The sequence below is a fragment of the Montipora foliosa genome, chromosome 12 (genome assembly GCF_036669935.1).
Source record: "Montipora foliosa isolate CH-2021 chromosome 12, ASM3666993v2, whole genome shotgun sequence".
Lineage (NCBI taxonomy): Eukaryota > Metazoa > Cnidaria > Anthozoa > Scleractinia > Acroporidae > Montipora > Montipora foliosa.
In genome coordinates, this window is record NC_090880.1 from 20,622,029 (window position 1) to 20,637,681 (window position 15,653).

At 39.1% G+C, this 15,653-nt stretch overlaps 1 protein-coding gene across 1 annotated transcript; it reads right to left on the reverse strand.

The window, feature by feature from the left end:
• Nucleotides 1-3,862: 3,862 nt before the first annotated feature.
• On the reverse strand, nt 3,863-4,810 carry LOC137980960 (beta-1 adrenergic receptor-like). The gene has a single exon (XM_068828342.1). The coding sequence runs from the start codon at nt 4,808-4,810 to the stop codon at nt 3,863-3,865; it is 948 nt and encodes a 315-aa protein (XP_068684443.1).
• Between the last annotated feature and the right edge of the window lie 10,843 nt (nt 4,811-15,653).

Below are 15,653 nucleotides of genomic sequence, written 5' to 3' on the forward strand. Positions count from 1 at the left end.
TTGTGGCTTTGTCCTCTGTAGCACAGCATCATTTTGTATTCTCAATGCTGGCCAGTTTACGCCGGCCATTTTGTTTTGCTTGGATCAAGCATAATTCACTCCGTAGGGAGTGAATAATGCTCAATTACTCCGAGATAGCGAACCAATCAGATTGCTTGAAACACCAAGATCACTGAGTGAGTATATACTAATAAGGAATTACCTTAAAATAGAATTATTTACAATCATGATATTAACTAGTTTGCGTATAGTGTTTCATAGCCACACTTTATAAACAAGCTGTGTTTGACAGCAATGGTACAAAATAAGTTAAATGATTACGTTTATCAGTTCAAGAAATGACAAAATTAATTATTATTGTGACTTAAATACAGTATTCTTGACTTCTCCATCCATCACTTTGTTGTGTTCCCATAGACTTGCCCCTTCGTCGATTTTGGAAATCTGGACAGTACCACGCCTTTGATTTTGGAAATGCTCTTTATTTCAAACATTCCAAGTGAAACCACTGATAGATGCATTTTCATCATCACACCCAACCAATTGCCCATGTTCCCCTCCCTTAAAGTAACAAAATTCTTTACTACCCCCCCCACCCCCTATATTGTTCTCTTTCCCTTTTTGCTGAGCCTGAAAGGCGAGGTTTATGCACTCGAACAATATTTTCCCAGTACGGAACGACAAGCTAGTTCAATGACATCTATGTTAAAACTATACATAATCATCATCTTGCCGTGGCTTGCATTGATATGACAGAGTATCAATTAAAAATGAAACCTAAGAAATTAATTTCTAAAGACGATCAGTGGTATTCCATAAAATAGTTGATATTTCTTTCCATAAAACTACTAGTGTTCTGTAATGGAAAGAATTTTTCACATAACGAGAGCTGATCCTTTTCACCGTGACGTTTATTCTTTCCCGGCCCTGGATAGTATGGTGTGTGCTGGATGCTTGATAAACAGAATATTCAGTGCAGTCAAGGGACCGTATTATGCACTTATTGACTGAGTGGGAGGGCCGGACGGGAAACCATTTGGCCCGAAGTCATGGCGTACGGACCGACTGCAGTAAGGGCTAAATATTTTCCCGTCCGGCCCGACCTAAACTCAGTCAGTAAGCATTTTATTATATCAGCTCTTTACACTATTCATGAGCAGTTAGAATATCAAGTTTTGACAAAATAAGAAACAAGAATTTGCATAGAAAATTTATGTCATATGTTGTTTGTCTAAACGCGACGAAATCCTTTAAAACTACATCGCACGGAGTAGTACGTGTTCCTAGTAGGGCCGTTCGGCTTTTTCCGGCCCTGCTCGCGCTAATGCGTACGGCCCTCATTCGGGGATTTTCCCAATAATACTAGTTTTACAATGAAAGCGCGCGCAGGGCCGTACGTGCCATATAATAATATTAAATATCTTGTAAGGTTACTTGTACCATATAGGGGGACCGCTTACGAAACTTTCAGAAATTTCAAAAGTGAAAACAGTGACATCGTGCTTCGTGTTAGCTTGACCGTGACTATGCACAATCTTTTGTTCTCGGTGCACAACTGAGTTTTGAATAAATAAATTAAAACTTTTGATGGGTTGTCTTTTTGAAAGAAAGTGTGGTTTGTGCATGGTCAGGGCCAAAACAAAGAAACAAAACATAAAACAAATAAACTTGTCGAGTTTCATAACCATCTCCATATAGTTGCTGTGCTTGTACATGGTCAATAAAAAAGTCCACCCAGTCCATTTTAACACATCCAACCCAATGGGTGGTTTGCAACCGATCTCCAGACACACAGAGCGAAAGAGGCTCATTAACAATTTTTCCTCGAGCCCGAATGGGCTCTGAGTCAATAGCCCATGAGGCCAAAGGCCGAATGGGCTATTGACTCAGAGGCCATGAGGGTTGTTGGTCTAGTTGGTCTAGTCTAGTTGGTCAAAAAAATTGCGAGACAAAACATCTTTCGCTAGTTAAAGCTAGACTTTAATTGTTGTTTTGGCTTTCAAAGTCGGCGCTTTTCGCTACTAGTGGGCTAAAAGAAATAGCCTACAAGTAGCTCAACCAATCAGAACGCAGCATTGATAATAGACCACTAGTTGGATTTTACTAATAAGAGATATTTTGTTTTCATCCATCAACATGGCAGGGATGACAAAACGTGAAAGCCACCTATTAGGTAAGAATGAAAATAAAAAATGATTCTGAGTTTCCTTTGCCACTCTTGCAATTTCTAAAGTTTTATCCAGTGACAGTCAAATCCGAACTCTTACAGTCGAATGAGGAGCGGAACTGCGGAAAATTCATTTAGGTTTTAAAGGAAAGAGGCAGGATGCAAATTTTAAAGATGTGCAAACGAGATACAATTTGGTCACTTTTCTATAATCACGCACATTAATGCAACAGTCGTTTTCGTACCTGATTATGTGATTTCCAAAGGGATGTGTGTAAGAATCAACCATAATGCTTAGAACCACTATATACTTATCGATTGCTTCGCCACCCTCTTGGCCTTGTGAGAATAACAGATACTCTTCATAGCACCAAATAAAACTATCCTTGAGCTCCCTCTTAAGAGATTTAAAAACCTAATCCACAATATATTTTTGTCCTACCTGCCTTCCGAAGTTGTTTATATTGATTCACCAACCATCACCTAAAAGGCCTATATCACCTTCTTCACATTCATCTCTAAATGCTAATTCTGATGCTATTTTTTTTTATCTATGTTTATAAGTTTAATTGCAACATCGACACTTTTCTTGTATTTATTCTTTATGCGTAGTTATATATGCTTACCATGCACAATGTAAACATGTATTTATCTTGATATACTTCAATGGCTGTCTTTTGTTTTATTTACTTTCATCTTATTCACTAATATTGCTACCCGCCTCCACTGGCCAGTCGTTGTCAGTGTTTGTTCTCCTATGTCACTATATGGCTATGGCTATCTTTTGTTTTATTTACTTTTATCTTATTCCCTAATATTGCTACCCGCCTCCACTAGCCAGTCGTGGTCAGTGTTTGTTCTCTTATGTCACTTAATAATAAGATGGCATACAGGTGTCTTGACACCTATTTACTCACAAAAGACGCCCCTGGCGCTAAAGAAGATTTAAAAAAATTAGATCCGCACTATTACTATTATTATTAATACGATAATACCATAGCACTGTCTTAACGTTTATGATCTCGTGCTTTCGTCCATCCAACGATTAACAATAAAAAGTTATTTATTAACTAAAATAACGATATGATAATAAATTTTCACGAAGAACTATATCCTTGCTATGGCTGCCTTCCTCTGTTTTCGACGGGCAAATATCAAGGATGTTTTGATCGTTGTTTTAAACAAACAACTGTGTCTCGCGGCTTCTTTATTAAGACGAAAGTCCCTTGAGACCCAAGACAGTCAGTTGAGTCCTGACAAAGAAACCATGGTCAAAATCAAGACTGGGCCAGAGTTTACTCAATTCCAGCCCCGATTATGTAAAGTTTTGCCGTTACCAGATTTCCATTTCCTCGTTCCGTCCCGCCTGTCTGCCCAATTCTTTCGAGTTGCAAACCCCTTACGTCTTTTCAAAACAGTAAAGCGGGCCTTTTTTTTCTTTTCTTCAAAGTCGTTCCTACCAATCCCGGTATTGGGTAGCTCTACATATCGTTTGACGAGAGCAAGACAAAATAATCGCGAGGCTAGGTACTAGCAACAGAGCAAGTTATATTTCAAGACAAGTTTTCCAATGCCGCAAACTCCTTCGTTTGCTTTAACTCCCTCCTTCCTAGTTTTAGTTCAGTGATTGTGTTCTGGGAAGAATAATTTTTTTGGACGGTAAAGCGAAGAACTAGCTTTGCTGTTTTAATCAGTCTATGAACAGCGGCAGTTTTTCAATGTTGAGACGACAGCTTGTCTTACATCTGGAATCTTCCAACAGTAGAGAAGTGGGTTCAATGCTGAGTTTACCAACACGAAAACCACTCCATATTGTCTACTTAAAACAAGATTTTTGGACGGTTCACTGTGACCTCTGATGTAAAGCAATGCTACGATCACAAAGTATGGTAGATAACAGATCAGCAACGCCAGTTGAATCCATAACACACTGGACACCGCCTTTCTATGCTTTGCTACACTGACTTCAACTTCCTGACTACTTTCAGCAATTGGTGGATCTTCACTAGAGCGCCCTGTATGAACTCTGATACGATATTTACGAAGACTAAAGAAAATCATTGTGTGCGAGGACATAGAGACTGCCAGACAAACACATATGACTGTGTGACTAAATATATCGGAAAATTCAAAATTGTTTACGGAGAAAGCTGAATGGACTGCAGCCAAAACCCAAAACGTTATAATTATTCCGTACACACGTTTCAAAGTTACGGTTTCCCTGTACCTTATTCCCAATGACAAAGCCAGAAGTCTGTCCACGCTTATAGCACAAGTGGTCAACAAAGACACGGTACACAAAGCGTTTTTTAGGAAAAAACCAGTGGATATTGCGTAGTAGCAAACGCTCCAGTGCTCTTTTAGGGCAGATACCCAATAGATAGCAACCAAAGGATCGGAGAACATACCAACAAAGAGATCACTTGTCGCCAAGCTACGAAGCAACAGTTTGGACGGTGAACCAAGTGTAGACTCTTTACGGAGGGCAACTAGTATTAAAGCGTTACCCGAGAATGTGATAATGCACAGAAAAACACTAAAAGTTGAGATAAATATCAGGTGATGGTAAATTCCTTCGGTGAAGCTTTCTGAGCAGACGTACAGTGCCTTTGTAAGGTTTGTAAGGTTCGCATTTATTGACATGGTGTCGTTGTTGCTTTTCAACCAGCAGAACTGATTGAATTGAGATCATGCAGGTGTTTAAAAGTGTCGAAAGACCAAATTATGCACATTTTCGCTATCTAATGAATGAAGCAATTGCCTGAAGTCAAACAGTACTTTTTTGGGTATCAGGCAGCTGGTTCAAGTTAGCTCATTATCATCTGAACAGTAATCTACAACTTGAATGATGGATCATCATTCTTGCCAAAAAAGGAGAGGTCTGTTACTGCATGAGACGAAGGATAATGTGGAGGATCTTGCGGTATCAAAGGTGTGTGTGTTGCAATGCCATATTTCGATATCGAGTCCTTGATGTCGCCTGACGTACCCGGCCAGAAGAGAACATCGCGTGCCTTTCGCAAAAAAGTCTCGACGTACTTTCTTCGCAATTTTCTACTTTAGCGCTACTGGTACCACTACAGGATTTCCTTTGAAAAGAATGCCATCTTCCAAGGTCAGTTCTTACTTTAAATGGAAATAGTCTCTGATTTCTGACGTAAATTACTATCATTATCAATAACTTTTTACTCTGTCTAACGCCAGACGATTTTACTCGTGAATGGGGAAGCCCTCGGTGGTGAAAGAGTAAAACGAATTTACCTATCTAATTTTAAGACAAGGAATCCTTTTAACTATGTAATGTTGAGACTCAACACTTATCTCTCTTCCTCTCTCTAGTTGCTACGTCATCACGGCATGAGTAAGCATGCAGGTGTAATCTATGCCAATTTACGTATAAAAAAAGTTAAGCATTGTTACTGCCGGATCTGGGGTCAGTTTCGTGAACGTCTCGAAACCTTACGGGCCATTTTCGCGTGTCAAAGTTTCCTTTGTATCTCAAGAACAGAGAGAGTTTAAGTCGTCAAACTTCACAGTCACTTTTATTTGTGTTACCTTGAAAGCAAGTTAAAAGATTGGCCTTACAAAACAAGCGGTTTGCAGTTTTACAAATGGCTTTTCGGGCCCGAAACGTTTTCGGGACTTTCAAGAAACCTGCCCCTGGTGTCTGCGACCGGCGATTAGGCAAACATGTAATATCAAGCTTACGTTATTTGCATAAAATCATCATATGATAATAATCAAAAAAATTAGGCCCTTGCTATCGCAATCTTTTTTTTGCTGACACAGGTGTTTTGAACAACTTTTTACATATCTTTGGCATCCTTGGTGGCCCAAAGGCAATCACTCGAGCCAGGACAAAGAAACCATAGGCAAAGTTACAATTGGCCAAAGTTCAGTGAGTTCCATCCCCGGTTAATGTAAAATTTCTTTCCCGACTTTGCCCGCGATTTTCTCGTCCCGTCCCGGCACCCTCCGATTCTTTCCACTTGCAAGCCACTTCCGTCTTAGTTTAACCAAAAGAAACGATTGAAAATAGACAATGACTACGGCAATGGCGGTGCTAGAAAACAAGGCTAAAATCGATTAAACAAGGAAAAATAATAATCGAGCGGCATGTATATAAGCTTAGCGCATTTTCTTTCCCGTAATCTGCAAAACAGCAAAGTGAAACCAATAAATTTAAGAATGCAACGGTAAAGCATCCGACCGGTGTTACGGAGCTCTTAGGTTCTAATCCTGCCTATGACTTGGTTTCGCTTAGGTTCCAATCCTGCCTATGACTTGGTTTCGCCCGTTTGCGCGAGAAACTGGTTTCCCAACCAAATCTAAGGTTTCAACGACAACGTGAGCATAGAACAGTGAATCGTATATTTCTTATCTTTGCTTTGAAACCGTTCGTATCAATCCCGTCACCTCGACATATTGTTCAAATGGACCAGAAAAAAATAATCGCCATCAAAATACTTACGACGACTTCCGGCAAGTTCTATTTTGACGCAACTTTCCACAGTCCCCTTTGTTTTCGGCACTAAATAATTTTTAAATACTAATTACTGATTTTGCCCTTGTTGATGTCTATTATATATTAAATTACACCTACTCCATTGATATTTACTTTCCTTGCATTTATTCTGTATGCATACCTGATATATGCTTACGACATACCGCATAAAGATGCATGTATGTCGCTTTTTTTTTCTTTTTCTCTTTTTTTTTTTGCTTTTATACTTGTTATCTAAATACCTTCATTGCTACTTTTTTTTTCTACTTTTATATCTTATTGAAATTTCACAGACTGTAATGATATCTATTTCAGTTCTGTCGCTACCCGTCTATACTAGACCAGCCAATGCTGCCTGCGAGAAACGTGCGAAGTTTGTTCTCCTCGTCACTTAATAATGAAATGGCTTGTAGGTGTCTTGAGACTTGGCCGGCAGTCTATAGAAATTTACTCACAAAAAACGCCCCCAAATAGATTAAAAGCCTTAAGTGCCACAATATTATTATTGTAATACTAAGATACTATAGCGTTGTTGTAAAGTTTATGACCTCATGTCTGTATGAAAATAACTTTTCACAAAAGAACTGACATCTTTGTTGCCGCTATCTTACTCTCCATGTTTGCGACGGACAAATGTTAAGGATGTTATGATGTTTTGAACGAACCCTTACATAATCTTTCTCCACTTCTTCAAGGCGATAGTCCCTGGAGACCGACTCACAGGCAGTCAGCTGAGGCCTGAAGTTTTTTTCTTTCTTCACCCGTCCTGCCTGTCTGCCTAATTCTTACTTGAAGTTGCAAAAAATTTCCATCTTAGTTTTCAAACAGAAAACAATACAGAACTCAAAAATCACAACGACTTCGGCAACGGCAGCGCCGACTAAAAACGATTTAAAGAGGAAAATAATCGACTGGCACGCATTTAAGAACATTTCTTTCCCGTTCTTTGCAAGACAATGAAGTGAAGCTTATTTTTCCCTTTCTTCAAACCCTTCAGAACAATCCAGTAACAGGAATAGCTCTGCATATTGTTCAATGTGAAAGAGACAAAATAATCGCGAGATACTTGCAACAGAGCAAGTTATATTTTAAGAGAAATTTTCGTTTTGGCAAACGTCTTTGTTTGCTTTAGCCCCCACTTCCTTACTTTCAGTTCAGTAACTAAGATTGTGTTCCGGGATGAAAAACGTTTTTTGAATCTCAGTTAAACGAATAAGTAACTTGGCTTTTTCAATCAGTCGGTGAACAGCGCCAGTTTTTCAATGTTGCCACGACAGCTTGTCTTACTTCTGAAATCTTCCAACAGTAGAGAAGTGGGTTCAATGATGAGTTTGCTAACACCAAAACCGATCCGTATTGTCTGCTTAGAACAAGAGACAGCTTTGAGACAGTTTACAGGGCCTGTAGCACAGCATCATTTTGTATTCTCAATGCCGGCCAGTTTACGCCGGCCATTTTGTTTTGTTTGGATCAAGCATTATTCACTCCTTAGGGAGTGAATAATGTTCAATTACTCCGAGATAGCGAACCAATAGATTGCTTGAAACACCAAGATCACTGAGTGAGTATATACTAATAAGGAATTACCTTAAAATAGAATTATTTACAATGATATTAACTAGTTTGCGTATAGTGTTTCATAGCCACACTTTATAAACAAGCTGTGTTTGACAGCAATGGTACAAAATAAGTTAAATGATTACGTTTATCAGTTCAAGAAATGACAAAATTAATTATTATTGTGACTTAAATACAGTATTCTTGACTTCTTCATCCATCACTTCGCTGTGTTCCCATAGACTTACCCCCTCGTCGATTTTGGCAATCTGGACAGTACCACGTCTTTGATTTTGGAAATGCTCTTTATTTCAAACATTCCAAGTGAAACCACTGATAGATGCATTTTCATCATCACACCCAACCATTTGCCCATGTTCCCCTCCCTTAAAGTGACAAAATTCTTTACTACCCCCCCCCCCCCCCCCCGCCCCCCGTTCCACTGTAGCTGATCCCTCTGTTGCAGATGTGACTGGTCTCGCCAAGAGAAAATGAGAGGACAGAGAGGGAGGCTCAGGTCGTTGGCCGGGATATGTCATGTCCACGAAAGTTATTTTTAGACGAGCGGAAATCTGTCTTCCGAGACGTCCGCATGCAGTCATCGACAAACGTTAAGTCCACATAGTCCTTAAGTTAAGTTAAGTCCTCATTCATCTTTTTTTTGCGCAGATGGAGGAACTTGCTTTCTTTTCTTGAAAGCGTTATAAAGAAGTCTTGATGAGACCTTTGATAAATTAGTCTCCGCGTTGTCTATATTAAGGTTTATTTTATCACTTAGGTGTGAACAAGGGTGCTGTGTACTTTGTTTAACAATCAATCTCCATTCACTTGGAATCGCATCGACAATACTTATTAATTTAAAAAATTCTACTGGAGAGAGTTTAGCATTTAAAACATTAACACTTTTCAGAAAAACACCTATATAAGAAAGTAGATCACCTATCGTAACAATTCCTTTTATCATTACCTTTTTATTAAAAATGCAAGCATTCCCGATGGTAATATTTTTGTTGTTCCAAATGATTTGATTAACAACATTCTCATACGATAACATAAAGGAGAAGTTGAATCCCTCGAGCATTTTCGTACTTTTCTTTTGTGCGGTGACAAAGATGTTCTGCAGAGCTGTCTGCACTTGGCTTGCTGAATGTAAAATTGGAATTGAGTTCTTAAATATATTAGATATTTTGTTTGGCGTTTATAAGAAGGGGGAGGATTTTAAGATCTTGAATCATCTGATATTATCGGCAAAGTTCTATATCTATAAATGCAAACTTAGTGGTGTAAACCCATCGTTACAAGTTTTCAAAGTCAAGACCAAGGCAGTTCACCAGATCGAAAGAAAAATAGCAGCAAAGCGGGACAAACGTAAAAAACACAATAAGAAGTGGAGGAAGCGTGAGCCATATGTTCGCGAATAAATTATTAAATAAAGTTACGAATATATCCAGGGCATATCCCTCTAGATGTTGAATTAACTGGAATTGTAATGTAATTCAAGTAGCTTGTCAACCAACATTGTAGTGTAAATCGTTTAAATTGGACTGTACGTTATTTTCTTTTATGTCAATATTTATTGCTAGCATATTAAGTAATTCATATTATATTTGTCTTGTCTATTTTTCTCTTTATATAAATGTTATATTTGACAATAACTTTCAAATTATAAAAGAAAAGAAAAAATCTCTTACACATTGTCTTATAGTGTAGAAATTGGGGTACCCAAAAATGCAGACACAAACACTGGCCAAGGATCTTGTCATTTGAAATATTTGGAAATTAAGGGTTCTAATTGTAGAGGTACAATCTAACACTAAAATGAAGCTGAGTGTTGCAAATGTTCTATTAAAAAACAGATACTTGGGATTTCCATCATGCTTAAAAATGTGTCGAGGGGAGCACGTTACAGGTTGCTCCACAATTCAATCAAAGCTAAAATGTCGCATTCTTTCACAATAATTATCGCAAGTGTAACTGTTAAGGACATCATTAACTGGTTAGAGTGTAATGTGAAGTGCTAGTTTTGTACCCCATATGAACCATGTGAGCGTTAGGCCTACTGAATGGAAATGGGCCCACACAAGGACAGAAAAAAACTCTTACCAGGGTGGGAAATGAACCCACGACCTTCGGGTTAGATCGGCGCTGCTCTACCGACTGAGCTACAAGGTCACGGCAATGAACATGTACAAGTACAAGGAAGAGTTACGCTTTTGGAAACGTTGACCGTGTAGCACTTATGTTTCAACAGAATTAACTGATTAGAGTGTAATGTGAAGTGCTAGTTTTGTACCCCATATGAACCATGTGCCCTACTAATGGAAATGGGCCCACACAAGGACAGAGAAAAACTCTGACCAGAGTGGGAAATGAACCCACGACCTTCGGGTTGGAGCATTACACTCTAATCAATTAATTCTGTTGAAATATAAGTGCGACACGGCCAACGTTTCCAAAAACGTAACCCTTCCTTGTACTTGTACATGTTCATTGCCGTGACCTTGTAGCTCAGTCGGTAGAGCAGCATGTTAAGGACAGCACTTAGTATTTTTAACAGAATTGACATGGCGAGTACTCTCATCAATTGTGTGGTCTTCAAACAAGCCTTGGTCAAAATCATCAACATAATGCAACTTTGTAGGTGAAAGCGTTCATCGTAGTTAATGAAGCAACTTGATCAAAATTTAAGTTCACCTCACAGTTTCAATACATTGTCAGACAGACAAGTATTGAGAATGAAGCCAAGGGGTATTATCTTGATGTAACACTAAATCCACATGAATATAGCCAAACAACTGATCTATGGTACTAGTTAGGAGAATGAACTATTAGATCATGGAAGTGAAAGTGATCATCGCAGTTTATAAACATGAACAACTTGAGCAGAGCTGAAAAGAAGACTATCCATGCTTGAATGAGACTTGAAGTCATTATCATCTATTCAGCCATCTGGGGGCAAATAGCTTGCAGCAACTTTGTATTCCATCACGAAATGGGTGAGAATATATAAAATTGCATAGATTTCAACTGCGGTGAAAACGAAATGGGACGATCACGTTCACTAAGAACGATACCGCGCACCTGTAACTCGGTTGAGCAACGGGCTACCGTGTGGGGTCGTGAATTTCACATCGTCCGGACCAACTCTCACCTGACCTCTCGTTTGACCTTACCGAATACACCTAATCTCTCGTTTGTCTCTTTCCTGCAGGTTAGCACTTCACAGCACTTTTACCGTTCAAGTACGAATTTTGCTTTCCAGAATCGTTAACAAAAGCAGGTGAAGAGGAAAGCCTCATCATCAAGGAATAGAAAACCCTTCGCAAGAGAGCCAATAAAATAAAAACCGTACTGACTAGCTTGGACGGTCAGTACTGGGAAAATATTGATCTCTTTCCCTTTTTGCTGAGCCTGAAAGGCGAGGTTTATGCACTCGACCAATATTTTCCCAGTACAGAATGACAAGCTAGTTCAATGACATCTATGTTAAAAATATACATAATCATCATCTTGCCGTGGCTTGCATTGATGTGACAGAGTATCAATTAAAAATGAAACCTAAGAAATTAATTTCTAAAGACGATCAGTGGTATTCCATAAAGTAGTTGATATTTCTTTCCATAAAACTAATGTTCTGTAATGAAAAGAATTTTTCATATAACGAGAGCTGATCCTTTTCACCGTGACGTTTATTCTTTCCCGGCCCTGCATAGAAGTATGGTGTGTGCTGGATGCTTGATAAACAGGATATTCAGTGCAGTCAAGGGACCGTATTATGCACTTATTGACTGAGTGGGAGGGCCGAACGGGAAACCGTTTGGCCCGAAGTCGTGGCGTCCGGACCGACTGCAGTAAGGGCTAAATATTTTCCCGTCCGGCCTGACCTAAACTCAGTCAGTAAGCATTTTATCATATCGGCTCTTAACACTATTCATGAGCACTTAGAATATCAAGTTTTGACAAAATAAGAAACAACAATTTGCATAGAAAATTTATGTCATATGTTGTTTGTCTAAAAGCGACGAGAAAACTACATCGCACGGAGTAGTACGTGTTCCTAGTAGGGCCGTTCGGCTTTTTCCGGCCCTGCTCGCGCTAATGCGTACGGCCCTCATTCGGGGATTTTCCCAATAGTTTGACAATGAAAGCGCACGCAGGGCCGTACGGGCCATATGATAATATTAAATGTCTTGTAAGGTTACTTGTACCATATAGGTGGACCGCTTACGAAACTTTCAGAAATTCCAAAAGTGAAAACAGTGACATCATGCTTCGTGTTAGCTTGACCTTGACTATGCAGAATCTTTTGTTCTCGGTTCACAACTGAGTTTTGAATAAATAAATTAAAACTTTTGATGGGTTGTCTCTTTGAAAAAAAGTGTGGTTTGTGTATGGTCAGGGCCAAAACAAAGAACCAAAACATAAAACAAATAAACTTGTCGAGTTTCATAACCATCTCCATATAGTTGCTGTGCTTGTACATGGTCAATAAAAAGTCCACCCAGTCAATTTTAACGCATCCAACCCAATGGGTGGTTTGCAACCGATCTCCAGACACACAGAGCGAAAGGGTCTCATAAGAGATATTTTGTTTTCGTCCACCAACATGGCAGGGATGCAATTTCTAAAGTTTTATCCAGTGACAGTCAAATCCGAACTCTTAACAGTCGAATGAGGAGCGGAACTGCGGAAAATTCATTCAGGTTTTAAAGGAAAGAGGCAGGATGCATTTTTTAATGATGTGCAAATGAGACGCAAGTTGGTCAGTTATCTGTAAACACGCACATTAATGCAACAGTCGTTTTCGTACCTGATTATGTGATTTCTAAAAGGATGTGTGCAAGAATCAACCATAATGCTTAGAGCTGCTATATACTTATCGATTGCATCGCCACCCTCTCGGCCTTGTAAGAATAACAGATACTCTTCATAGCACCAAATAAAACTATCCTTGAGCTCCCTCTTAAGCGATTTAAAAACCTAATCCACAATATTTTTCTGTCCTACCTCCTTTCCGCAGTTGTTTATATTGATTCACCAACCATCACTTAAAAAACCTATATCACCTTTTTCACATTCATCTCTAAATGCTAATTCTGTTGCTATCATATAGAATAGAATGGAGAACTGGAAATCCAACGATGTAGTCACGAGCCAGTACGAAATACTGACTGATTCATTGGTAATCGAACCCGCGTTCCCTGCATTACATGTCAGGTGTGCTAACCACTGCACCATCACGACAACCCTGCTAGAAACAGAGCAATCAGAGAGGTGATTTGTCAGCCGCGGGGCTCCCCGGCGTTTTATCATTCAGGAACAGGACTACATCGGATCTTCCGAAGAAGATTCACAGGCTACCAGAAATACTAAATTATATTTAGAATAAAGAACTGGAAATCCAACGATGTAGTCACGAGCCAGTACGAAATACTGATTAATCCATTTTGAATGAGAAAACAACTTGAATGAGAAAACACATATGATTCCCACTCACGGCATATGTGTTTTTCATTCAAAATGGATCAGTCAGTATTTCGTTCGGGCTCGTGACTACATCGTTGGATTTCCAGTTCTTCATTCTAAATATAATTTGGTATTTATATAATTTGGTATATATATATATATAAAGTGTGAAACTTGGTCTTCGTAAAACAGTGCTTAATACATAGAAGTAGAGCGTAGTATATATGAAAGAAAAAGACAAATAAACTACAAGTTCATCCCTACAAGCCTGTTTCGTGGTCGCCCACTCATCAGGGGATTTAATGAGAATAAACTTTACCATCGCTTATATACAATGTAGTTTGTCTAATTTATGCAGTGCGAAATTAAGTTTAGTTATTGCGCAGGAGGGCTTTTTTTCTGTGGCGGCAAGAGGACACGAGTTCATTACGTTTGTTTAGTGTTGATAGTTCGGGTCGGCAGATGATTAGGAATTTTTCTTTGAGGCAGAGGTTACATATTTTGCTTGAGCTGTTGTACGGCGAGTGCGATGAGAGAATGCGTCAGGAAAGAAAGTGTTCGATGTTGTTGTCTTTGAGGGTTTAGATATGCTTGCTGAGTTCGGTGGAGTTTCTGTGTTTAGCGTGGCGGAATGATGCAGCGTGGTTTCTGTATCTCGTTTTGAAGTCGTTCTCTGTGAGTCCTATGTACGTTTCGGTTGTGTTGTTGTCTTTACGTGTAACGGTGGCTTGGTAGTTAACTGATGATTGCAGGCAGTTTCCGTCGAGCGGGCATGTATTCTTTTGTCGGCAGTTGCATGTCTTGTTGTTAGCAATGGTAGCGGCGGCGGCGGCGTCATCGATCTGTATAGATGCGGTTAGGATGCGTTTGTTATGGTTATCGATTATTTGTTTCGTGTTGTTATATATATGTTTATACGTTTATAACGTTAATTGCAACATCGACAGTTTTCTTGCATTTATTCTTTATGCCTACCTATATATGCTTACCATGCACTATGTAAACATGTATATATCTTGATATATCTCAATGGCTATCTTTTGTTTTATTTACTTTTATCTTATTCACTAATATTGCTACCCGCCTTCACTAGCCAGTCGTGGTCAGTGTTTGTTCTCTTATGTCACTTAATAATAAGATGGCATACAGGTGTCTTGACACCTATTTACTCACTAAAAACGCCCCAGGCGCTAAAGAAGATAACAAAAAAAATAGATCCGCACTATTAGTATTATTATTAATACGATAACACCATAGCACTGTCTTCAAGTTTATGATCTCGTGCTTTCGTCCATCCAACGACTAACAATAGTAAAAGTTATTTATTAACTAAAATAACTATATGATAATAAATTTTCACGAAGAACTATATCCTTGCTATGGCTGTCTTCCTCTGTTTTCGACGGGGCAAATATCAAGGATGTTTTGATCGTTCCTTTGAACAAACCGCTAAGCTTTCGCAGCTTCTTTAAGACGAAAGTCCCTTGAGAGCCAAGACAGTCAGTTGAGTCCTGACAAAGAAACCATGGGCAAAATCAAGACTGGGCCAGAGTTTACTCAACTCCGGCCCCGATTATGTACAGTTTTCCCCGTTACCAGAGTTCCATTTCCTCGTTCCGTCCTGCCTGTCTGCCCAATTCTTTCGAGTTGCAAACCCCTTACGTCTTTGCAAAACAGTAAAGCGGGCCTTTTTTTCTTTTCTTCAAAGTCGTTCCTACCAATCCGGGTATTGGGAAGCTCTACATATTGCTTGACGAGAACAAGACAAAATAATCGCGAGGCTTGGTACTAGCAACAGAGCAAGTTATAAATTACAAGACGAGTTTTCCCATGCCGCAAAGTAACTCCTTCGTTTGCTTTATTTCCCTCCTTCCTAGTTTTAGTTCAGTGATTGTGTTCCGGGAAGAATAATTTTTTTGGACAGTAAAGCGAAGAACTAGCTTTGCTGTTTTAATCAGT

Bases quoted from the DNA above. Each gene is read 5' to 3' on its own strand.
- LOC137980960 (XM_068828342.1), bottom strand. From the start codon at position 4,810: ATGTCAATAAATGCGAACCTTACAAACCTTACAAAGGCACTGTACGTC.